A 17,958-nucleotide genomic window follows, 5' to 3' on the forward strand; every position below is an offset into this window, starting at 1 on the left:
TGGGCGGATCAATTCATCTTTTGATATAGCTGTGCGAAATAGGCGGGGAAACATCCTGCATCATAGCAAATCCCTCAAACAAAAGGTCTTCAATTATCTTGCTTTGTTTCGAGCAATCGGAAACCCAAAAGCATTCGTTTCACTTTCACTTTAAGACAAAGAAAAGCAGCAAATCCACACATTTTGAAACTGGAAATACAGTGGTGGGCAATAAGGATGATTATTGACCAATACACATTAGTGGAGATGTGACATCCGAGTTCCAGTAACATATACTGCTTTGTTTTTATGCCTTTCAATAAAAGAAACCTAGTATTTTCCAGGAATTCCTTCTTTGTATTTTTTTGAAGAAGGTTCTTTTATCAAATGCAATCATTCTGCCAAAATAACATTTCGAACTATCTGGATAGGGAGGTAAAAAGGGATCAAAATAGGTCAACTATACAACAAATTTGATCAGAAATGAACAAGGACACAACATAATTAGGTCTCTGTAAATATGCCAGACTAAAATAATCAAACCAGCAGGCTCTCACGCAAAAACTATGTAAATCCTGACTGTGAACCCTTCTTTTCCTTGTTTTAATGTATTTGCATTTTCTCTCTTCGGTTTCGTTCCCCTTGTATTATCCGAGCCACTTGATTGAAATGCAATAGCCCCCTAATCCCTGAACCTCATGTTAAATTGACCCCAACATTTAGGTCTGCTCTCCCGAACTGAGTGAGGTTCCCCCTGCTGTGATGAAGCAGTGCATTATGGGAAGCCAGAGCCCTGACACACACATGGGGGATCCATTACCTGACATTAACACCCTCAAACTGTAATGTGATCCTGGTCGGTCTCTGCATCAAACCACCCTGCTGTAGTTTCAACACTGTACCCTGTGGCATTGCTTTTATGTTGTCCTTTCATTCAGAGACAGCTCAGTGAAGTTTGCCCGCCACGTTAGTGTATTATCAGCGTGTTATGGCAACGGAAGGTCTTGTTATATAAAAAGCTGACTGGATCAATGTTCTGTACGAATCATAAGGTCGCAGATGGCTGAGTTATCTTTATGACGACCGTAAAACCTGTAGTTTCAGTTCTCAGGAAAATAGACAACCGTGTGTGTGTGTGTGTGTGTGTGTGTGTGTGTGTGTGTGTGTGTGTCACACTTCTCTGCATAAGAACCAAAAACATCCTGAGCCCTGATTCTGTGGAAGAATGACTTCTACATACCAAACAAGTCTAGAGTCTCAGCTACTTCAGTGTATACAGGGGGATACACACTTTAAAGGGGCCTTATTACGCTCACTTTCAGGTTCCTATTTGTATTTAGTGCCTCTACTGGGACGTGTCTCCATGCTTTAATGTTCATAAAGCTCTTTCTTATACTGCCTGTGCTGCAGCATCTCTTTTCACCCTCTGTCTGAAACCAGAGACCACAATCGAGGCATTTCTTGTGTGACATTTAAGATTTTAGTTTTACTTTATTTAGTCAAATTACTGCTGCAGCAAGAAATAATTAGCTGACAGATGTAAACATGTAAAATACAGGATGTTAAATTGTCTTTGTTATCTCAAACTGAGCCATGCAGGTTCAACGTGAACTTGAAAAACAGCTGATATTGAAAAGGCTTAGCAGTGGCAACATCGGAATTTGTCTTCAACCAATCAGAGAGCTTGGCCGAGGCTCCCTGTTGTAAAATAATCAATCTGGATCATCAAAGCTCTCGGCAGCCTATCACACTGCTGCCAGAAGCTATAAGATGTAACATGCACGCAATAATACACTTGAAATACCTCCATTTAAAAGGAAAGAGTAACTCTGTACAGAGACGGACAGGACTTGGCTGTGTTTCCTCTAAACGCTGGCACAAGCCACGCCATGATTCCGGTCACTAGGCAAATATCTTTGGGCAAAGTCCTCGTTTCCATAAAAAGCAGGAACGCATGAGTTTAATGGTGAGTGCCGAAGCTGCTGCCATAGAAACTCAGAGACCCGATCGCTGCTCGCATGTCCAAGTAAAGCTTTTGTCCTCCAAATAGCTTTCATAAAATATGGGCTGGCACCCAACATGGATCACAGGCTTTCTGCTGTTGAGTCTGGTACAGACACAAGTATCCAATAGACTTCAACACGCTTTGTTTAGTTGGCAGGAGACACTCGTCTGGGCCCAGGAGTCAAATAATTTACGAGTTATATTTACCAAATAGTTTTACAAAGACAAATGTGAAATAAGAAATATGGGGGCTTCAAATCCACTACGTTATTTTCAGTTTTAGATGATTTACTTGATAATGAATCAAGTATTTAGTCCACAAAATATCAGAAAAATTCAACAAATGCACCTAGCAATTTCTCAAGAGTCCAAGAGGACATTTTGTATTGCTTGTTTTGCCTAACCACTTGTCAAAAACCTAAACATATTTATAGTTTAGTAGCATAAAAGAAAGACTACAAATATGTCCTGCCTATTGATCCCATCCAGCCATGTTTTAAGTTAATAACCAACTTTCTGCTTCAAATAAAAATGGTTGTCTGATAAGATTTTCGACCAAAAACGTAGAATATCTTAACTGGATTGAATATTTTCCTTTTCCCTCATCCATAATCTGTTAGAAAGCAAAGGTGAGCATGTCTCTAACATTACGTAACATGTTTACTCTGAAATACACTTGCCTAAGTTGCATATTGGTACATGATTAATATTATAAAGTGTACGTTCTAGTCCTGCTTTAGTGCCCTACATGTATTTCTGTTATGATTTGGAGCCCTATAAATAAATAAAATAGGATAGAATTGGTTTGCGTTCAAAGTACTGTTAATGTCACAAAATTAAATTGAATGTAAGATCATAGAAACGTTCCCACTCTAGCAGATATGTGTGAAAACAGACTCCTAGCTTAAAACTCTGTACAGTAAAACGTAGACATCCAACAAAGGTCATACTAACCTAAACCTATTTTTCAAAGTCTAAAAAACTATGAATGCAGATGAATCTTCTGTGGACTACAATGGACTGCCTTACCCCTACATATAAGGCAAGGCACGTTTATTTATATAGCACCTTTCAACACAAGGCAATTCAAAGTGCTTTACAAAAAATGAAAGCCAGTAATGGCATTTAAAATCAGAGATAATAAAAGAAACATTAAAAGAAAAAATACATGGATAAAAGTTACAGTGCAGTAAGACGAGAAACGGCAGGCAAAAACATCGTTTTTCAAGTAGGCCTACTGGTCAATTTTGAGATTTTGTGCTATTTTGATTCTATAACATATTTTCTTTCAGGCTTTTGGAAGGAAAACGTACAAAATACACATTTAAGTGTTTATTTGACTATAGTTTGTCTATTTGCGTCTGTAGATTTCTCCTAAATTCACCAAAAGTTAGCATTCTAACGTAACATAAAGTACCGCGACCGCTGTGTGCACCATGTCAACAGAGGTATCGCTGGAAAGCTCCGTCTCTCCTGCACAATCTCATCGGATCCAAATATGGTCATTTCCTTTGTATCAGCAACCAATCGTGAAAGCATTAAGGGGTCTTAAACCAAGAAACGAAATCTCATTGTCAATTTCTGACAACGTGATTCGTTCAGATGCGTCACGTGGTGTGCTAACACACTTCCTGGTTAGCTTTCCGCTAGAAATTGAAATCTCAAAATGGCAAAAGAACGGCGAAAAAAACGTTCACAGAGAAGCCGACAACAATTGTCACTTGCACGAAGCAAGGTTATACAAAAAACAAATGACCCCGAACATGAAATACCTTCACGGAGTGCGTCGATGCGCAAGCTGTCATCCAGAGAACAGGAGGGTTTAGCTAGCGCCTCACTGCAATCTTTAAAGGTCGTTTTCTCAAAATGAGTTTTTTCTCCTACTCTGAGTTCGAAATTTCAACTTCAGTAGCACGTAGAGACACCAAACCTTCCAGTTATATTCCTATCAATATTATGAAGGCTTTTACAGAAGGGTTTGTTCATATATAATTCATAGCCTGAATTATACAACATTGTATACCTAAAAACATGGCGAAAATGGATATTTTAGGGCTGTTGACAGTATTTTCTGATTCATGGAGTGATAAAAAGAGATCCAATATCCCTTCTGTAAAAGCCTTAGATACTAATATGACTACAAAATGAAACAAGAATTTTGAACCTGGCTTTATCCAAAGTTCAGATTTCGATTCCTGAAATGTGTTAAAATATGTGCATATTTAATGAGATAATGGATAATTTGCATATTGAAACATGCTATTTCAGAAAACTTGTAATACAAAAAACAATTGCCGTATTGTAAGTAATTAACTGGAGACATTTCTAGCTGATACCTTTAAGTTAAAAAAATTACCCTATTCACCTGGGGTGTCTCGCCTTAAGATGTGAATAGTTCAATTAAAAGCAGTGGCAAAAAGAAAAGTCTTTAGTCTGGATTTAAAAGTAGTGAGAGTTGCAGCGGACCGGCAGGTTTCATCAGTACATCACTGCCCCCCTGAGGCCTGAACTCATCACTGACATCTCTATCCTCATCAACATTCAAAACATTAAGTGTGGGTATATTGGGTACATGTATGCTCGACGCACTGGTAAAAACAAATCTATTCACCTTAAAACATGGTCACATTTCTGTCTTTTACATGATAGTACATTAGCTGCAATGAACAATAAAAGGTATTGATATCAGTGGTACAGGCTTTGGTTTGGATTTGTTTGTATCATGGATCTATTTTGTCAGTTTTCACCCTATTCATGCTTGTATTGCCACCCAAAAAGACTTTTAATTTGTAAGTATTGACACTACTTCTGTGTCTTCCCAAACAGTAAATTTCCACACTCATGCCAGAGGGCACATGGGTGACGGCATTATGATGATTCAAATGTGAGTGATTGTTGAACATCTGGCGATAATAAACACCGGTGACGAGACAGCAATAATGAAACAAGCTCATCTAAATATTGATGTGCCCAAACACAAATCACTGCTTCTACCGGAGCCAGTGTTGCTAAGCAGCCGCGTTGTTCATCTCCTCTTCAGTGACAATACTGTCATGCAGAGGAAGTCATTTCCATTGTAGATTTCAGTAATGTTTTGATTAAATATTCCACCGGTGAATTATGTTACCTTTGAAGAGCCGGCCAAAACAGGGAGCCCATCAACATGAAGCTCTACGAAATATATCTGCAACAATTCAAATATATTTTAAGTCTTTAACACATGAGTGGGTTACTCCTTCTCAAATGAGAGGATTTCATACTTTTCAAATGTTTGCACTGTTGAAAATGCTCTCTGCCAAACATCAATTGTCAAATCCTATCATCACACCTATCATCAGTCTGCTTTTGTTGAAAACAGGCCCCAATTATGACAAACAGATTAACTACACAGTATTTTTCCACTTTGTGTGAGCCAGTCCTACACGTCATCAGAGTTGTTGGTAAAATCATTGGTTGTGTACAGCTCTTTATTTGATGTGGGTAACTTTACACATCGGAAATTCCCCTTAAAGGTGGGGTAGGTAAGTTTGAGAAACCGGCTCGAGATACACTTTTTGTTATATTCCATGGAATGCTCTCAACATCCCGATAGCAATGAATATCTGAAGTGCTTTGACAAAAAAGCTGTAAAAAGCAGGACCAATCATCTGAGCCGGCCCGGCTAAAGTAACTGGATGGCCTACCTGCCTGTCAGCCTTCCATCTGTGCACAAACTTACCTCGTGCCCTCATTGGTCATGTGTGCGTTCGTGTGTGTTGGAGGAGGGGCTCTGTGAGGAAGTGGCAGATTTGTTCCGGCTGTGTATTTTCAAATTCTAGCGCACTCGAGCTGGTTTCTCCAAAATTACATACCCCACCTTTAACGTTAGCCATGTTTGCTATTAGTTGTGTCATAAAACATATTGGTGTCATTCTTTTAGCCAAATGTCATGTATATAGCCATTGTGAATTGCAAGTGAATATATAACAATACTTGTTATAGACTTCGTCTTAAACTGAGAACGTTTGAAGCATAAAAAAGGATAGTGTTTTTAAACCGTGTCATGACGCTAACGTTAGCTTAATTAGCTATTAAGCTACAGCTAATAAAATAGCAACAACAGTCAATATTTCAGCTAGCAAAATGTACAGCTGCCAACTAGAAATGAAAAACCTACTTTTGTATGAAATGTAATTGGTCAAAAATGTTTTAAAAGTTTGGATGGTAAACCAAAATAATATGCATTACACAGGAATGGAAAGCTTGACACACTTAGCAACTAAGCGGCCTGGGGTAAAGTCAATTTGTCAACTTAGCGGAAGAAAAGCCAATGTGTCTTAGTACTAAAACTAATCTAAAGTGGCATGCTGACAGACAGCTTCATCCTCTTTAGGAGCTAAAACTGCTTCCCACAGACATTATGTGCCACAACATGAACCTGGTGACCGTCTGCTCTGTTTCCATGCTCCACGTCTGGCAGCATGGCAGATCTGGACCGTGCAGGACACAGTGTGCCTCCCCGCGTCTCTCATCGGTAAAAAAAATGCCCACTTCCTGTAGCGGCAGGAAGTGGCACAGATTGTTCCCGAGTGAACTCGTCGTCATATCAGACTCGAGGGGTTTTCTCTGCAGCATGGACACACACACACGAGTGTTCAAACAAAAGACACACACAGCCGACAGAGTGAGGAGGAAATCCAAAAATACATTCCCAGGGTTTTGCCACGCAGATAAAAGGTAATGTAAACACGATGAGGTCATGGTGGGATTACAATGAGATACTACACTGGCACATGGGAGGGAAAGAAGAGGAGGTGAAGTTATGGAAAACCGTAAAGGGTGTGGCAAAACAGTGTGAGTCACTGGGTGTGTGTGGTTTTAAAGGGGTGGTTTATTTTGGTTTGATGAGTCTGAGAGACAGTTATTAGCTGGAGCGCCATATTAAAGGTCCCCTATTATACTGTTTTTCATTAATATATTATACAGCTAAGTGAGGCTCCACTACACTAAAAAATAAAAAGACAAGGCACAGTGTAATGCCTGTTAATAGCTTACCACAGGCGTAGCTCAGTTAAAATAAAGCACAGCTATTGTGCAATACATTTGTATTGCATGTATATTTTTCATTTGTAAAAATGTCAGTTAAAGCTTAAAAGAATAAAGATATTTTTGTTATCTAAACGTTTGACCTCTTTCTTTTAAAATGTTGGAATCGAAACGGGGAATCGATAAGAACCGGAATCGAGAAGCAGAACCGGAATCGATACATTTCAAACGATACCCATCCCTAGCGTTAAGGGATACTACTTTCGTGTTCGGGAAGATGAAACTCACCAACAGATCCACGTTTTCTTTGCGTCCCAGAGAGCCGTGCTCCACCCTCTCGCTGCCCGGGGCGAGGATGTACGGGCTCTGACCTTCAGAGGGCTTCATGTTGGGCAGGCTGAGCGACCGCAAGTCCTTCACCCCCTGCTCCACCTTCAGCTCATCCCCTACCCGTGCTGAAGGAAAAACAAGAAGGTTTAACGGTCTGGGGAGGAGACTCTTGTAAAATATAGATCTTTTTTTTTCTCCGTTTTGTTTCGAGTCATTTTAAATTGACACCAAAAGTATTGGCCGTTAAATCCATTTATAAGCTCTTTTACATATTGTAGAAGAAATAGAATGATTGTGGCCTTACATTGAACCAGTAATCAAATACATGTTGGCCACTTGAGGGTAGCAGAAACGAGGAATTGACACAAAATGGACTGATATGCCAAACTCATTACGTAACTGTTAATTCACACATCCAGCAGATACAGAGAAACCTTATATTTAAATCTGGCAAAGTGAAGTTCAGTATTCATTTGTCTGTGTAGCTGCGAATTGCTTACCTATGCTGGATGCTAACTTTGTCTGTCTGCTGCTGGCCATGTACAAGGCATACTTTTTAAAGCGTTTCCCCTGAAAACAACGCTATAGGAGCAGTGAAAGTGAACCAAAACATAAATGTTGCGGGGCTGAAAACAATCAAGTGAAAAACAATAAACAGCTCCATGTAGCTAAGGGAAACTGCAACACCTTTCTGTGGCTTTAATACTACAAGTGACACATTTTCACAAAAAACTTGTTATCCTTTGTGAATACGGTACATGGTCAAATTCATATTTGTTAAAGCTTAGGGAAAAGAAATAGATCGGATTGAGTGTTAACAACATAGGAAGAGCAGAACAATACAGTTTCTCAGTCATAGTCTACTGAAAACCTGACCACGTGTCAAACAGCTGTGGACAGTTTGACCTCTGTCTTTCCGACTGCATGTAACTCCAGACCGCATGTGGGAGGGTGACAATTTCAAAAGAAAACAATTAGTCATGGCATGGGATCTCTTTGATGGGCGGCTTCAATGGGCTTTTGTTCCCGAAACTGCAGCAAGTGTAACTGCAGCGGTCGCAGAGCAGAGGCAGCGTTCCCACTTTCCACTGTGGCATCATGGGAAAGCTGGCAGAGTCATCATCATGCTGCGACTGCATTATTAAGATTCATAGGGAGTCCGTGACACTTCTGGAGAGGATTGAGCGGCAGTGGACGTTCTTGTAGTTCTGATATCTTTCATAGCATACAGCTTTTTTCTCCGAGTCAGACATTTGGGAAAGCGTTCTCCGCCATCTGTCCTGCTCCGTCATTGTTAAAGGCCACAGATGACAATGGTGTGTCTAAAATTGCACTTATTGTAAGTCGCTTTGGAAAAAAAAAAGTCAGCTAAATGCAATGTAATGTAAAATACACCGACTGAAAGGCTCCCTACTTTCTATGAACAAACGCTTTTAATAGCGGCTGTTTTCATTTATTCCACCGGGTTAAAGTGTATCTGTTTGTTGTCTGTCGTTCAACAAAAATCCAACACATCAATGATAATCTTTAACTAATTAGAAATAAGTTAGACATGCAACAATGACTAATTTGCTTACGGCAATGTTGTTAGTCATTTCCAAGAAAGAAGATCTGATTGATGGCGTGAGAACGTCACCATGAGCAACATAAAAAAAAATACTATCGAAAAGTGTTAATCCTTTGTTTGTGGACATAAACCCTGTGTGAAAATCGCACTTTTATTGAAACCATTTTGTTAACTAATAGAATCAGGAAATAAAAGGAAAAAGACATTAGGGGGTATTAAGTAAAAACACATGTGAGGATCAACAACAACATCAGTGATTGGAGGAGTTCAAAGTCAAACGAAACTCCTTTGACTAAATGATTGTTTGACAATATAACAAATTATATTTTTAACAAGCCTACTTAAAGTACCGTACTTTTCGGACTATAAAGCGCACCTGCATATAAGCCGCTGTGTCTGTCTTGCTCTCGTTCTGTCTCTCGGTTCCACTTTTACTTTGGCGCGCTACCTGTCTCACTCTTTTCCTGCTGGAGCCCGCCCTTAAAGGTGGCGGGCGCGGACCGGTCCTAGAGCCCATAGGGTTAAAGGTGGTTAATTTTACCTGTAAAATCTATAGATTTAGGAGGTTCCCTAGTGGCCGTTAGCTGTACAAAAAAAATGGGGAAAAAAGTCGCGGCTTATAGTCCGAAAAGTACGGTATATAATGGCTTCTTTAAACATGGACCCACCGCGAGTCATTTAAAGTCAGAAAAACTGAGAAATAAATCACATTGTCTTTGAATGGAGAGCTTCTGTACAGTAAGTTAATATTGCATTTTCTAATTTGCTTCAATATCATTTACTACCGTCGCTGAAGTCTCACTGTTACGATCTGGCTCGTCTCTCTCCCTCAATGAGAGTCTAATAAAACACTGCCTTTTCTCAGAAGTTAGATTTCAGACACAGTCGTCAATCTGCAGTTATAAATCAGGCTTAGCGGCTGCATGTAGGAATTTACTCTCATATGTTATGCCTCTAAACAGGAACGCCTCAAAATAGATGTTGGATGAGCCCAAATACACCATATTTAGAGCAGACAAAAAGTTATGCTTAACGCCTAAAGGATAGCCATAAAATATAGGGTATTATATAGGATTAAATATCGGTGAGGTTGTTACCTTTCACTTTGAGGTAATGTCCTCCGAAACGGTACGCCTCAAAGTTGAGTGACAGCGGCGTGTTGGACTGATCCAGGAACAGGTCGACCCGGCACAGCTCAATGCCGTTCCTCTCAAACACTGGACCCAGAACCTCTCTGGTAACACAAAAATAAAAATCAAACTGTTAATTATGGCGCATATCAAACTCACGCAATATCTTTTATGCGTCTGGTCATCTTTCTCTCTCACCTCAGGGTTTTCTTTTTCATTGCCGGTACAATTTCCGTGTTTATGTCCACGTTGAGATCAAACTTGAGGCTGAAGCACTCCTTACTGGGGTCCTGCAGGGGGAACAGACTGTTAGTTTACACAGGTGGGGGGGATGCATGTGTTCACTCAGCGAGTCCACGGGGGGGCTCCTTTTCACGACACTCCCCAAAGCAGCCTGCAAATACCATTATGCTATATCAGAATAAAGGTGGCTGCGTTCTTAATGCGCACCTCTGCCTGTATTGTGCACCGTTTATGAGAAACTGTGTTAATTCTGAGTCAAAAAACAAGTGACAGATAGTCTTTCCGGAGAATAGCTGTAGACTCATTCCAGGAACAGACTGTGGTTGCATGGGGGGGGGGGTGTTTTCATGCTGCACCCTGCTTCCTGTGTATGATTACTTACATCAGTGTGTCGTCTCCGTGGTTTCTTTTTCAACTTCATTCCCCCTGTTTTACGCTCCCTGCAAAACAGTTACACACATGTTATCATACCGTTTAACTCCCAACATCTGAGGAACTGCTTAATGCGACTTAAAAAGAAAGCGATCAAGCTGTCACACATTTCATGGCTGTGATTTATCCTCCGCTCTGAACAGACATAGTTCTACTGACAGGCAAGGCTGAGAAGAACGTAACAAGAGGGGGGTTACCGACCCGCGGTCATTGCTCCCATCTTCCTCTTCCTCGAGGTCGGAGGGGGGGCTGGTGCGGGGGGGACAGGAGCGCGTCGACACGTTCCGAGCCAGGATGGAGGCTAAAAGTCAAGAAAACACAGCGGTCAGTCCCTCTGTCGGAACAAAACTACGACAACATTTAGAAATCAAGCTTTAAAAAGGATCAGTCCCCAGAAAAAACATACATTAACAGGTTTCCTCCGATGACTCGTGTGCTATCTAGCAAAGCAAATAGTGGCGTTTGATTTCTGCCAGACTTTGATCCGTTTGTTTCCATGGAGGATATTTGCATTTTGATTGTGGGTGTTTACATTACCTTTAAAAAGTGTACTTGTTGTTCTTGTATCATGATCATTGGCGGTCCACTTAGGGCAGTGATTCTCAAACTTCTTTCAATAATGTACCCCCTTTGAAAACAAAATTCAGCCAAGTACCCCCTGGTCAGCGCAAACACAATGGTTAGGGAAGAAAAGCCTATATAAAGAGGTACAGTACAGCGCTGCACCATCAGTGTCTGATTTATTAAAACAACATCAGTAACTGAGAAACACTGAAATGCTACATTTCAAATGTTTACAATCCATCACTAAATTCATGGCAAACCAATTTCAACATCATGCAATAACACAGAGGACATTAGTTGCATTGAACTGATCTTTTTAATAAGATGTACAATGTAGTGAAACATGGGCTTGTGCTTCACTGAGGTTCTTTGTCATTCTGACAGGGAGGCAACCTGCAGTTATTACACTTCGTGTTTTGAAATATGTGTAACTCTGTTATTATAAAACCCACACTGCTCAAACTTCGTTACTTTTCCTAAAATAGTTTTTTTTTTTTTTTTCATTAACATAAAATAAATCTCACGTACCCCCTGCAGTACTCCAACGTACCCCTAGGGGTCCGCGTACCCCCATTTGAGAACCACTGACTTAGCGTGACCAAGTGCCCCCTTTTGTCTCACAAATGTAGCCGTCGCCCACATTTGATTGACCGTTGCCTGATTAAAACTTGGCTTTTATCCAATGGCTGTTTAGAAAACAATGGAGCGCCATCATCATTAGCCGTATCAGATGTCAAATCAACAAAGAAATGTGGTGCAGGGTCATTCCCTGTGTTAGGTACTTTTGAGTTTTTTTCAATCAGGCATGGAGGTGAATACGGTTTGAAGCTCACAAGAAACACTTGTTGCAGTAACAAGTCGCACACATAAATAGTCTTTGTCCCACATGTGGCTTGTTGGTACCCCGGGTCCACTGATAGTGTCCATCACACAAACATCCTAAGATCTGCTTGGAAATCTCCAAAATAACTTCCCTGAGAATCATCATGTGTTTATGTTTTCTTCAGTATCAAAGTATTCCAGTGATAGGTGTACGGCACACGCATGGGTACGATACAAACCAGAACGATGTACACATTTAGTTGCGCCAGCTTGCCTAATGCAGATAGAAATACAAGCTTAACACAGCGTTCAAGTTGTACACTAACGGTTCTTCTCTGAATAGTTTTCTCATGGACTTTTTCCTGGTAGAACATTTGACCAATAAAAAACGTTCACAGTACGGTCTGTACATTATCCGGAGCAACCAGATTACTTTTGATGTGGTGAGCTAATTAAATCTCATTATGCTGCGGTGGATGCTGAAATCTCAGGGACAAACTGTGCAAGGTCACTTAAAGCTAGCCTGGTTCCAGATTTCGGATTATCTGTCCACACCTAGGATTTGAACAGCAATTAAAATGTGTCTGGGATTGCGGAAAAAAGCAAACAGTTGACCAGCCAGAGCTTTGCAGGAAGGATTAAGAATGATGTGGTCATCTTTCTGATACATCCATGAAAAGAGTTAAGTATTATCTACTAAACAGTAACACACATTCTCCTTCTCCTGGGAAATCTAAAGTCAATTGCGCACAGCGAACCCTAACTCCTATTCTATTTCCACTGGAAATGACATGGATGGATATGTGAGCTGCTTCTGACACAATACATTGGCAAACATGAACACACTGTGAACAAGTGAAACCAAATGGGACCACAGTCTCATGCTTAGGCTAAGTTAGGACCAAAGGTAAGGGAGAAAACCAATAAAGCAACCCTTAAATAACAGTAACAATACAAGGTTAACATTACATGTTTCAGACATATGTTGAATTATTACCCAAATCATACATTTATAACTCGGGTGTTTCATATATGCGGAGGTGGAACTTGATTGGTAGTTTTTGCCTTTTTTAGACAACAATAAAAACCCAGTGATGAGGCAATGGGCATGACATCACTGTGAGAGAGGGATTACCAAATAAAGAAACAGTGCACGTCTACCTTGAGGTTGTAAGTCAAAGCGGGGGTGCCGGTCAAAGTGCATGTTGTCTGTGTTCTCCGAGTGGCTGCGTGAGTCACATGACTCGCACAGGTGAAGGGGGCTTTTGTTATTCAGGTCTTGGCAGTCTGGGTGGTGGCAAACCTAAAGGGAGAAAGAGAGGGGGGGAAGAGAGGACAAGAGAAAGTCAGATCACATAACTGCCAAGCACACAAGGTCCCCGCTGTACAAACATTTAAAAAGACTGAGCCAAAGTGAAAACGGCAAAACACTCGCACACATTTAAAATAAACATCCCCTGCCTGACTATTGTTTCTGACACGGTTAGACGACCGCAGAGGCTGCCACTGGCATTCCTGAGGTTTGGTGACTCCCAGCTTTACACCGTCTGCCCCCTCTGTGGGTTGACGGCTAATGTAATTACATTTAGATTTCCACCTCGTGTGCAGATCTGGGACCAGCTTACCCCTTATGTAATTTAAAACCCTATTCCGAGCTGTGGGACAATAAAACCGACCACAGGTCAGCTTCCAGTCGGCGACGCGCAGCAGAAGGCAGCAGGATTAAGGATCCCTCTGTGGAGGACCAGACAGATCAACCCCCCCCCGCCCCCGATGCTCTTTCCTTCACCTCAGGAGTACCACAGGACTCCCCCACAACTCCTCACTCCACCCCGTGTCGACATCACCCACAACCCGGCTCAGGAAGCGAGGATGTACGAGGAGATACAATGGAGGTCCAGCTAATGTACTTCCTGTCATTGTCTCCATGTACGCTGGAGGAGCAGTGTGTCTGTGCATGTGTGTTTTAATGTGTGCACGACAGGGGTTTAAAGCAGTTAGGGAGTCTAGCTTTCAAGTAAACACAACTATAGAAATACAGGAGGTAGATCTGCTGAGAGGACACTGTCATATTGGCTTGTCTGAGGTATAAGATTTATGCAATTGACGAATATTATTGCTGGCTGGAACTTTTTTTGCGCTACTTAATACTGTAAAAACACTGTTGTAAAAATACCACCATGTCATATATATACTTCTCACTATATACCACCGACTTACTGACTACATTATGACTTTATTTACATGTTCGCCGCTTTTCTATCTTGGATGTGTACTTGCCTCTTTATTTAACATGTTAATGTTTCATATTTTCTTCTATTTGAGTTGGTCTTATCTGCCCTGTCCCCTTCTCTGTAAAACTGTAAATGTCCTCACTGTGGGACAATTAAAGGATTTCTGATTCTGCTCTGACATATGCTCCGCACTGCGACATGCTAATACCAGTGGGTAAGTGCTATCAGGTAACTCAGATTTCAATACAAAATGACCCTCTCCATCCCGCTCCTCGTACTCTACCGTAATATTCTGCAGATCGGAGCCGGAGTCTCCCCCTCTGCTGCAATTCGGCTCCATATCCATATCCATGCCAGGAGGCACCCAGCCAAGACCCCAATAAACATCCAACACGCTGCCTCGTTGGCCGGCTAATTCCCTGTGCAGCGTGCCCCCCGTCAGACACGCCGCTTTATTAATCCACTCCTCTCAATGTCTAGCCAGGTATAATCACAGATTTCAAGAAGCGGGTCGCAAGGCTCGGGGAGGACAGAAGGAGGGAGGAGGGGTAAGGTTATGGGAGGGTGAGGAGTCCCAGTGAAGATATAAACCCAAGACAGGAAGGAAGGGGGTAAAAAAAAAGGTCCATCCAGAAGCTTTTCAGAAGTACAAAGCCCCCCTAATCTCGCAGCCTAATTGTTGCCTGTGCTCTGTCAAAGCCATCTGACGGTCCTGCAGAGATTAAACAGCCTCACCATGAGCTCCACAGACCAGGGTCTTCTACTCTTTTCCTCTCTCTCTCTTTCTTCTCTGTCCTCAGCCACTTCCAGCCCAGACTCCTCCCTTCCTCTCAAGCACAGAGGGTCAATATACCCAGGCAGAGCCCCCAAAGAGAGAGAGGTTTTAAATAGAAAGAGACGGAGAGACAAGAGTCAGAGAGGCTCAGTTTCTCACTGTGAACATGACCGGCTCTCCTCCAATAGGCACCACTGCATTAAAGGATTATTCCAGTTTATTACAACTACAGTAATTGCTTATCTTTGGACACATTAGAACTTAGAATTGTGGGGCACCACAATCACAAAGTGGCAGAAAGCAAGAAATATAGCATTTAGATCATTCACATTGTATTATTACTGATAGGAATAACTGCCTAATCCATGCATCTAGAAACCCAGTTGTAATAAACTAGAATTACCTTTAGACTCCCTACCTTAACAAAGGTTAATCTACAGCTATGCTGGCGCTGTTGCTATAGACTGTACACAGACTGTACCTGGGCAAATCTGGGCTATAAGCTAAATGCTAGCGTTGGATGCTAACACGCTTGATATGCTGGTGTTTATCAGATATAATGTTTACAATATTCCCAATCTGAGATTAGTGTGTGTGCGGCATGCTAACTAGGCTTGGTTGGTATTATGGGAAGCATTAAATCAATACCGTCTGCTTTCTATGAAGCTGTAGTGTCCACTGAGTTCAACAAGATGGTGAATACAAGGGTTAGGGTTCATAATAACGGTTGTGAAGAACAGCATGCTACAGTGCTAAAACTCAAAAGCTTGCTGCCCTTTCTTGCCCTAACGGCCCGTCTACACTACAGCGTCGACAGCGTCGAAAGCTCCAAGCTGCTCCAAGCTGCCCATTCACTTTCAATGGGGTGACGTCACGTAGCCACGCTTTTTCGCCGAACTGAATTGTGGGTAGCAGAGCGAGGCGTCTCAGGCGTCCCAGGCGACCAGAAGTTGAACATTGTTCAACTTCTGGTCGCCTGGACGCCGGAGTAGCCAGCGCCAGCCAATCAAATCCCGTTTCCCAAAATCTGACAGCTGAAGCGCTAGCCAATCAAACCGCGTCTAAGCTGGGAGAGATATCCCGCCGTTCATTTCTATATTTAAAAAAAGTCGGAGGAGAAACTAACTATCGCCGTAGCAAATCACCCGGTTTTGTATGACCAGACCCTCTTCACCTACCGGGATACAAACCGGAGGAACCAGGCATGGAGGGAGGTGGCAGAGACAGTGGGGGAAACTGGTAGGTTTTCGCCTGTTTGGGGAGTTTATATATATATATTGCTCGCATAAAATCCCCGGGGGTTTTTGCTTTGTATGTCGGGGGCGGGAGATTCATGTGATTGGTTGTTGGCCGTGTTGCTTGAATAAAATCCCCAAGCTCCAGACACGCCCAGCTCCAAGCTATTTTTGGAGCTGTAGTGTGGACGCTCCGTAACCGATGACCGCAGTGAGATGTCAGTAAGGTAAGGTACGTTTATTTATATAGCACATTTCAGACGCAGAGGCAATTCAAAGTTCTTTACATCAGTTCTTCTCAAAGTGTGGTCCACGGACCACTGGTGGTCCGTGGGTATATTGGTAACATTTCACATTTTAAATAAATAAGTTAATTTAAGTTTTCCGCACTCTCGCGGGAATATCTCCGCAATGGAGCGAGGTTACGTTTCACTTTTGATTGCATGATATAACCCAGCGCAACACCTTCGTCACACATGTTGCCACTTGTTTGTACCATTTTCAGGCGATTTGTAAACTGTTCTAGAAAAACGATGTGTTTTTGGATATTTGTGGAGTTAGGTGGTCCGCGAGTGTTTTTTTATTGGTTAAGTGGTCCTTGGTATGAAAAAGTTTGAGAAACACTGCTTTACATGATCATTAACACATGATAGTAGAACAGAGGAACACAATAAATAAACATAATGGAATAACAGTTTCATAAAAACAATGTAAGGTATAAAGTATTGAAAAGTAGACACTCCAAGTCTCATGCTAACATGGTCATAAGAACACACCACAGAGTGCAGTTGAGACTGATGGGAAAACTCTGCAGAGATTAAGTCGTAACATATTGGACACATAATGATATTGGCAAAGCATCACCATAGTCTGTCCGATTTGTCCTCGACAGACCATGACTGTTTTCTAAACAATTAGAGTTCCTGTTGAGTCTTGTGCTCTCTGGAAAGTTAACATGGCAGAGGAGGAGAAAGAGAACAGTGTGACATTTCAAGTCATTTCTCAATCGTTGCAGATGATGACGTTGCAGCTACAGTAGAGAGTCTCACCTCTTACTGAGTCACTGACCTCGACAAAGCACACTGCCAACGAGACAGCTACTTGGCAGACGCAAACAAGTCACAGGAATCTGTTACAACATCACCTCCTCAGGGCCCTCGGAAGCAAACATCAATGCACGAACGCACATTTTCGTGCAGAAGGGTCGAATGTCCCGTCGCACCGAAGTGGTATTTTTTCCACGAGGTGTGGAGACAGGCGGCCGGGCCAGAGAAACACGAGCGAATCAGATGCCATATTTAGACAATAGCCCAGATAGGTAGGCCTTCCTCGCTATCAAGTTGGGGCGTTCACATTCCTGCTGAAAATATCTGATGCTTCGGCCAAGACAAACGAGTGCATCACAGGACGAAGAAAAGGCACCGAATGGAACAAAAACCCAAACAAACCAAGAACAGCTCGTAATCAGGACAGATAGATGAAGATATAATCCTAAAATAACTTCACCCAGGACAACAAGGATTTTTGCAATACTCAACATTCCTATCAATGAGGGGGATGATTGATACTTTCATTATCCGGCTGTCTCTGGAGCCCTGACAAAACGATGAAGAGGAGG

The 17,958-nt window shown here is 41.9% G+C and overlaps 1 protein-coding gene across 4 annotated transcripts in view; it reads right to left on the bottom strand.

The window, feature by feature from the left end:
• Positions 1–17,958, bottom strand: part of plekhg5b (pleckstrin homology domain containing, family G (with RhoGef domain) member 5b) — an 84,203-nt gene that overhangs the window by 18,061 nt on the left and 48,184 nt on the right. For 2 of the 4 annotated variants that reach the window (XM_034086748.2, XM_034086751.2), the window contains 6 exons: positions 13,258–13,399; positions 10,912–11,011; positions 10,661–10,718; positions 10,234–10,325; positions 10,003–10,139; positions 7,297–7,463 (listed from right to left, as the gene is read on the bottom strand). In XM_034086748.2, coding sequence (XP_033942639.1) covers positions 7,297–7,463; positions 10,003–10,139; positions 10,234–10,325; positions 10,661–10,718; positions 10,912–11,011; positions 13,258–13,399 — 696 coding nt within the window. The other 2 variants (XM_034086752.2, XM_034086750.2) reach the window with 2 other exon arrangements.

This window comes from Pseudochaenichthys georgianus, chromosome 7 (assembly GCF_902827115.2).
Source record: "Pseudochaenichthys georgianus chromosome 7, fPseGeo1.2, whole genome shotgun sequence".
NCBI classification, from domain to species: Eukaryota; Metazoa; Chordata; class Actinopteri; order Perciformes; family Channichthyidae; genus Pseudochaenichthys; species Pseudochaenichthys georgianus.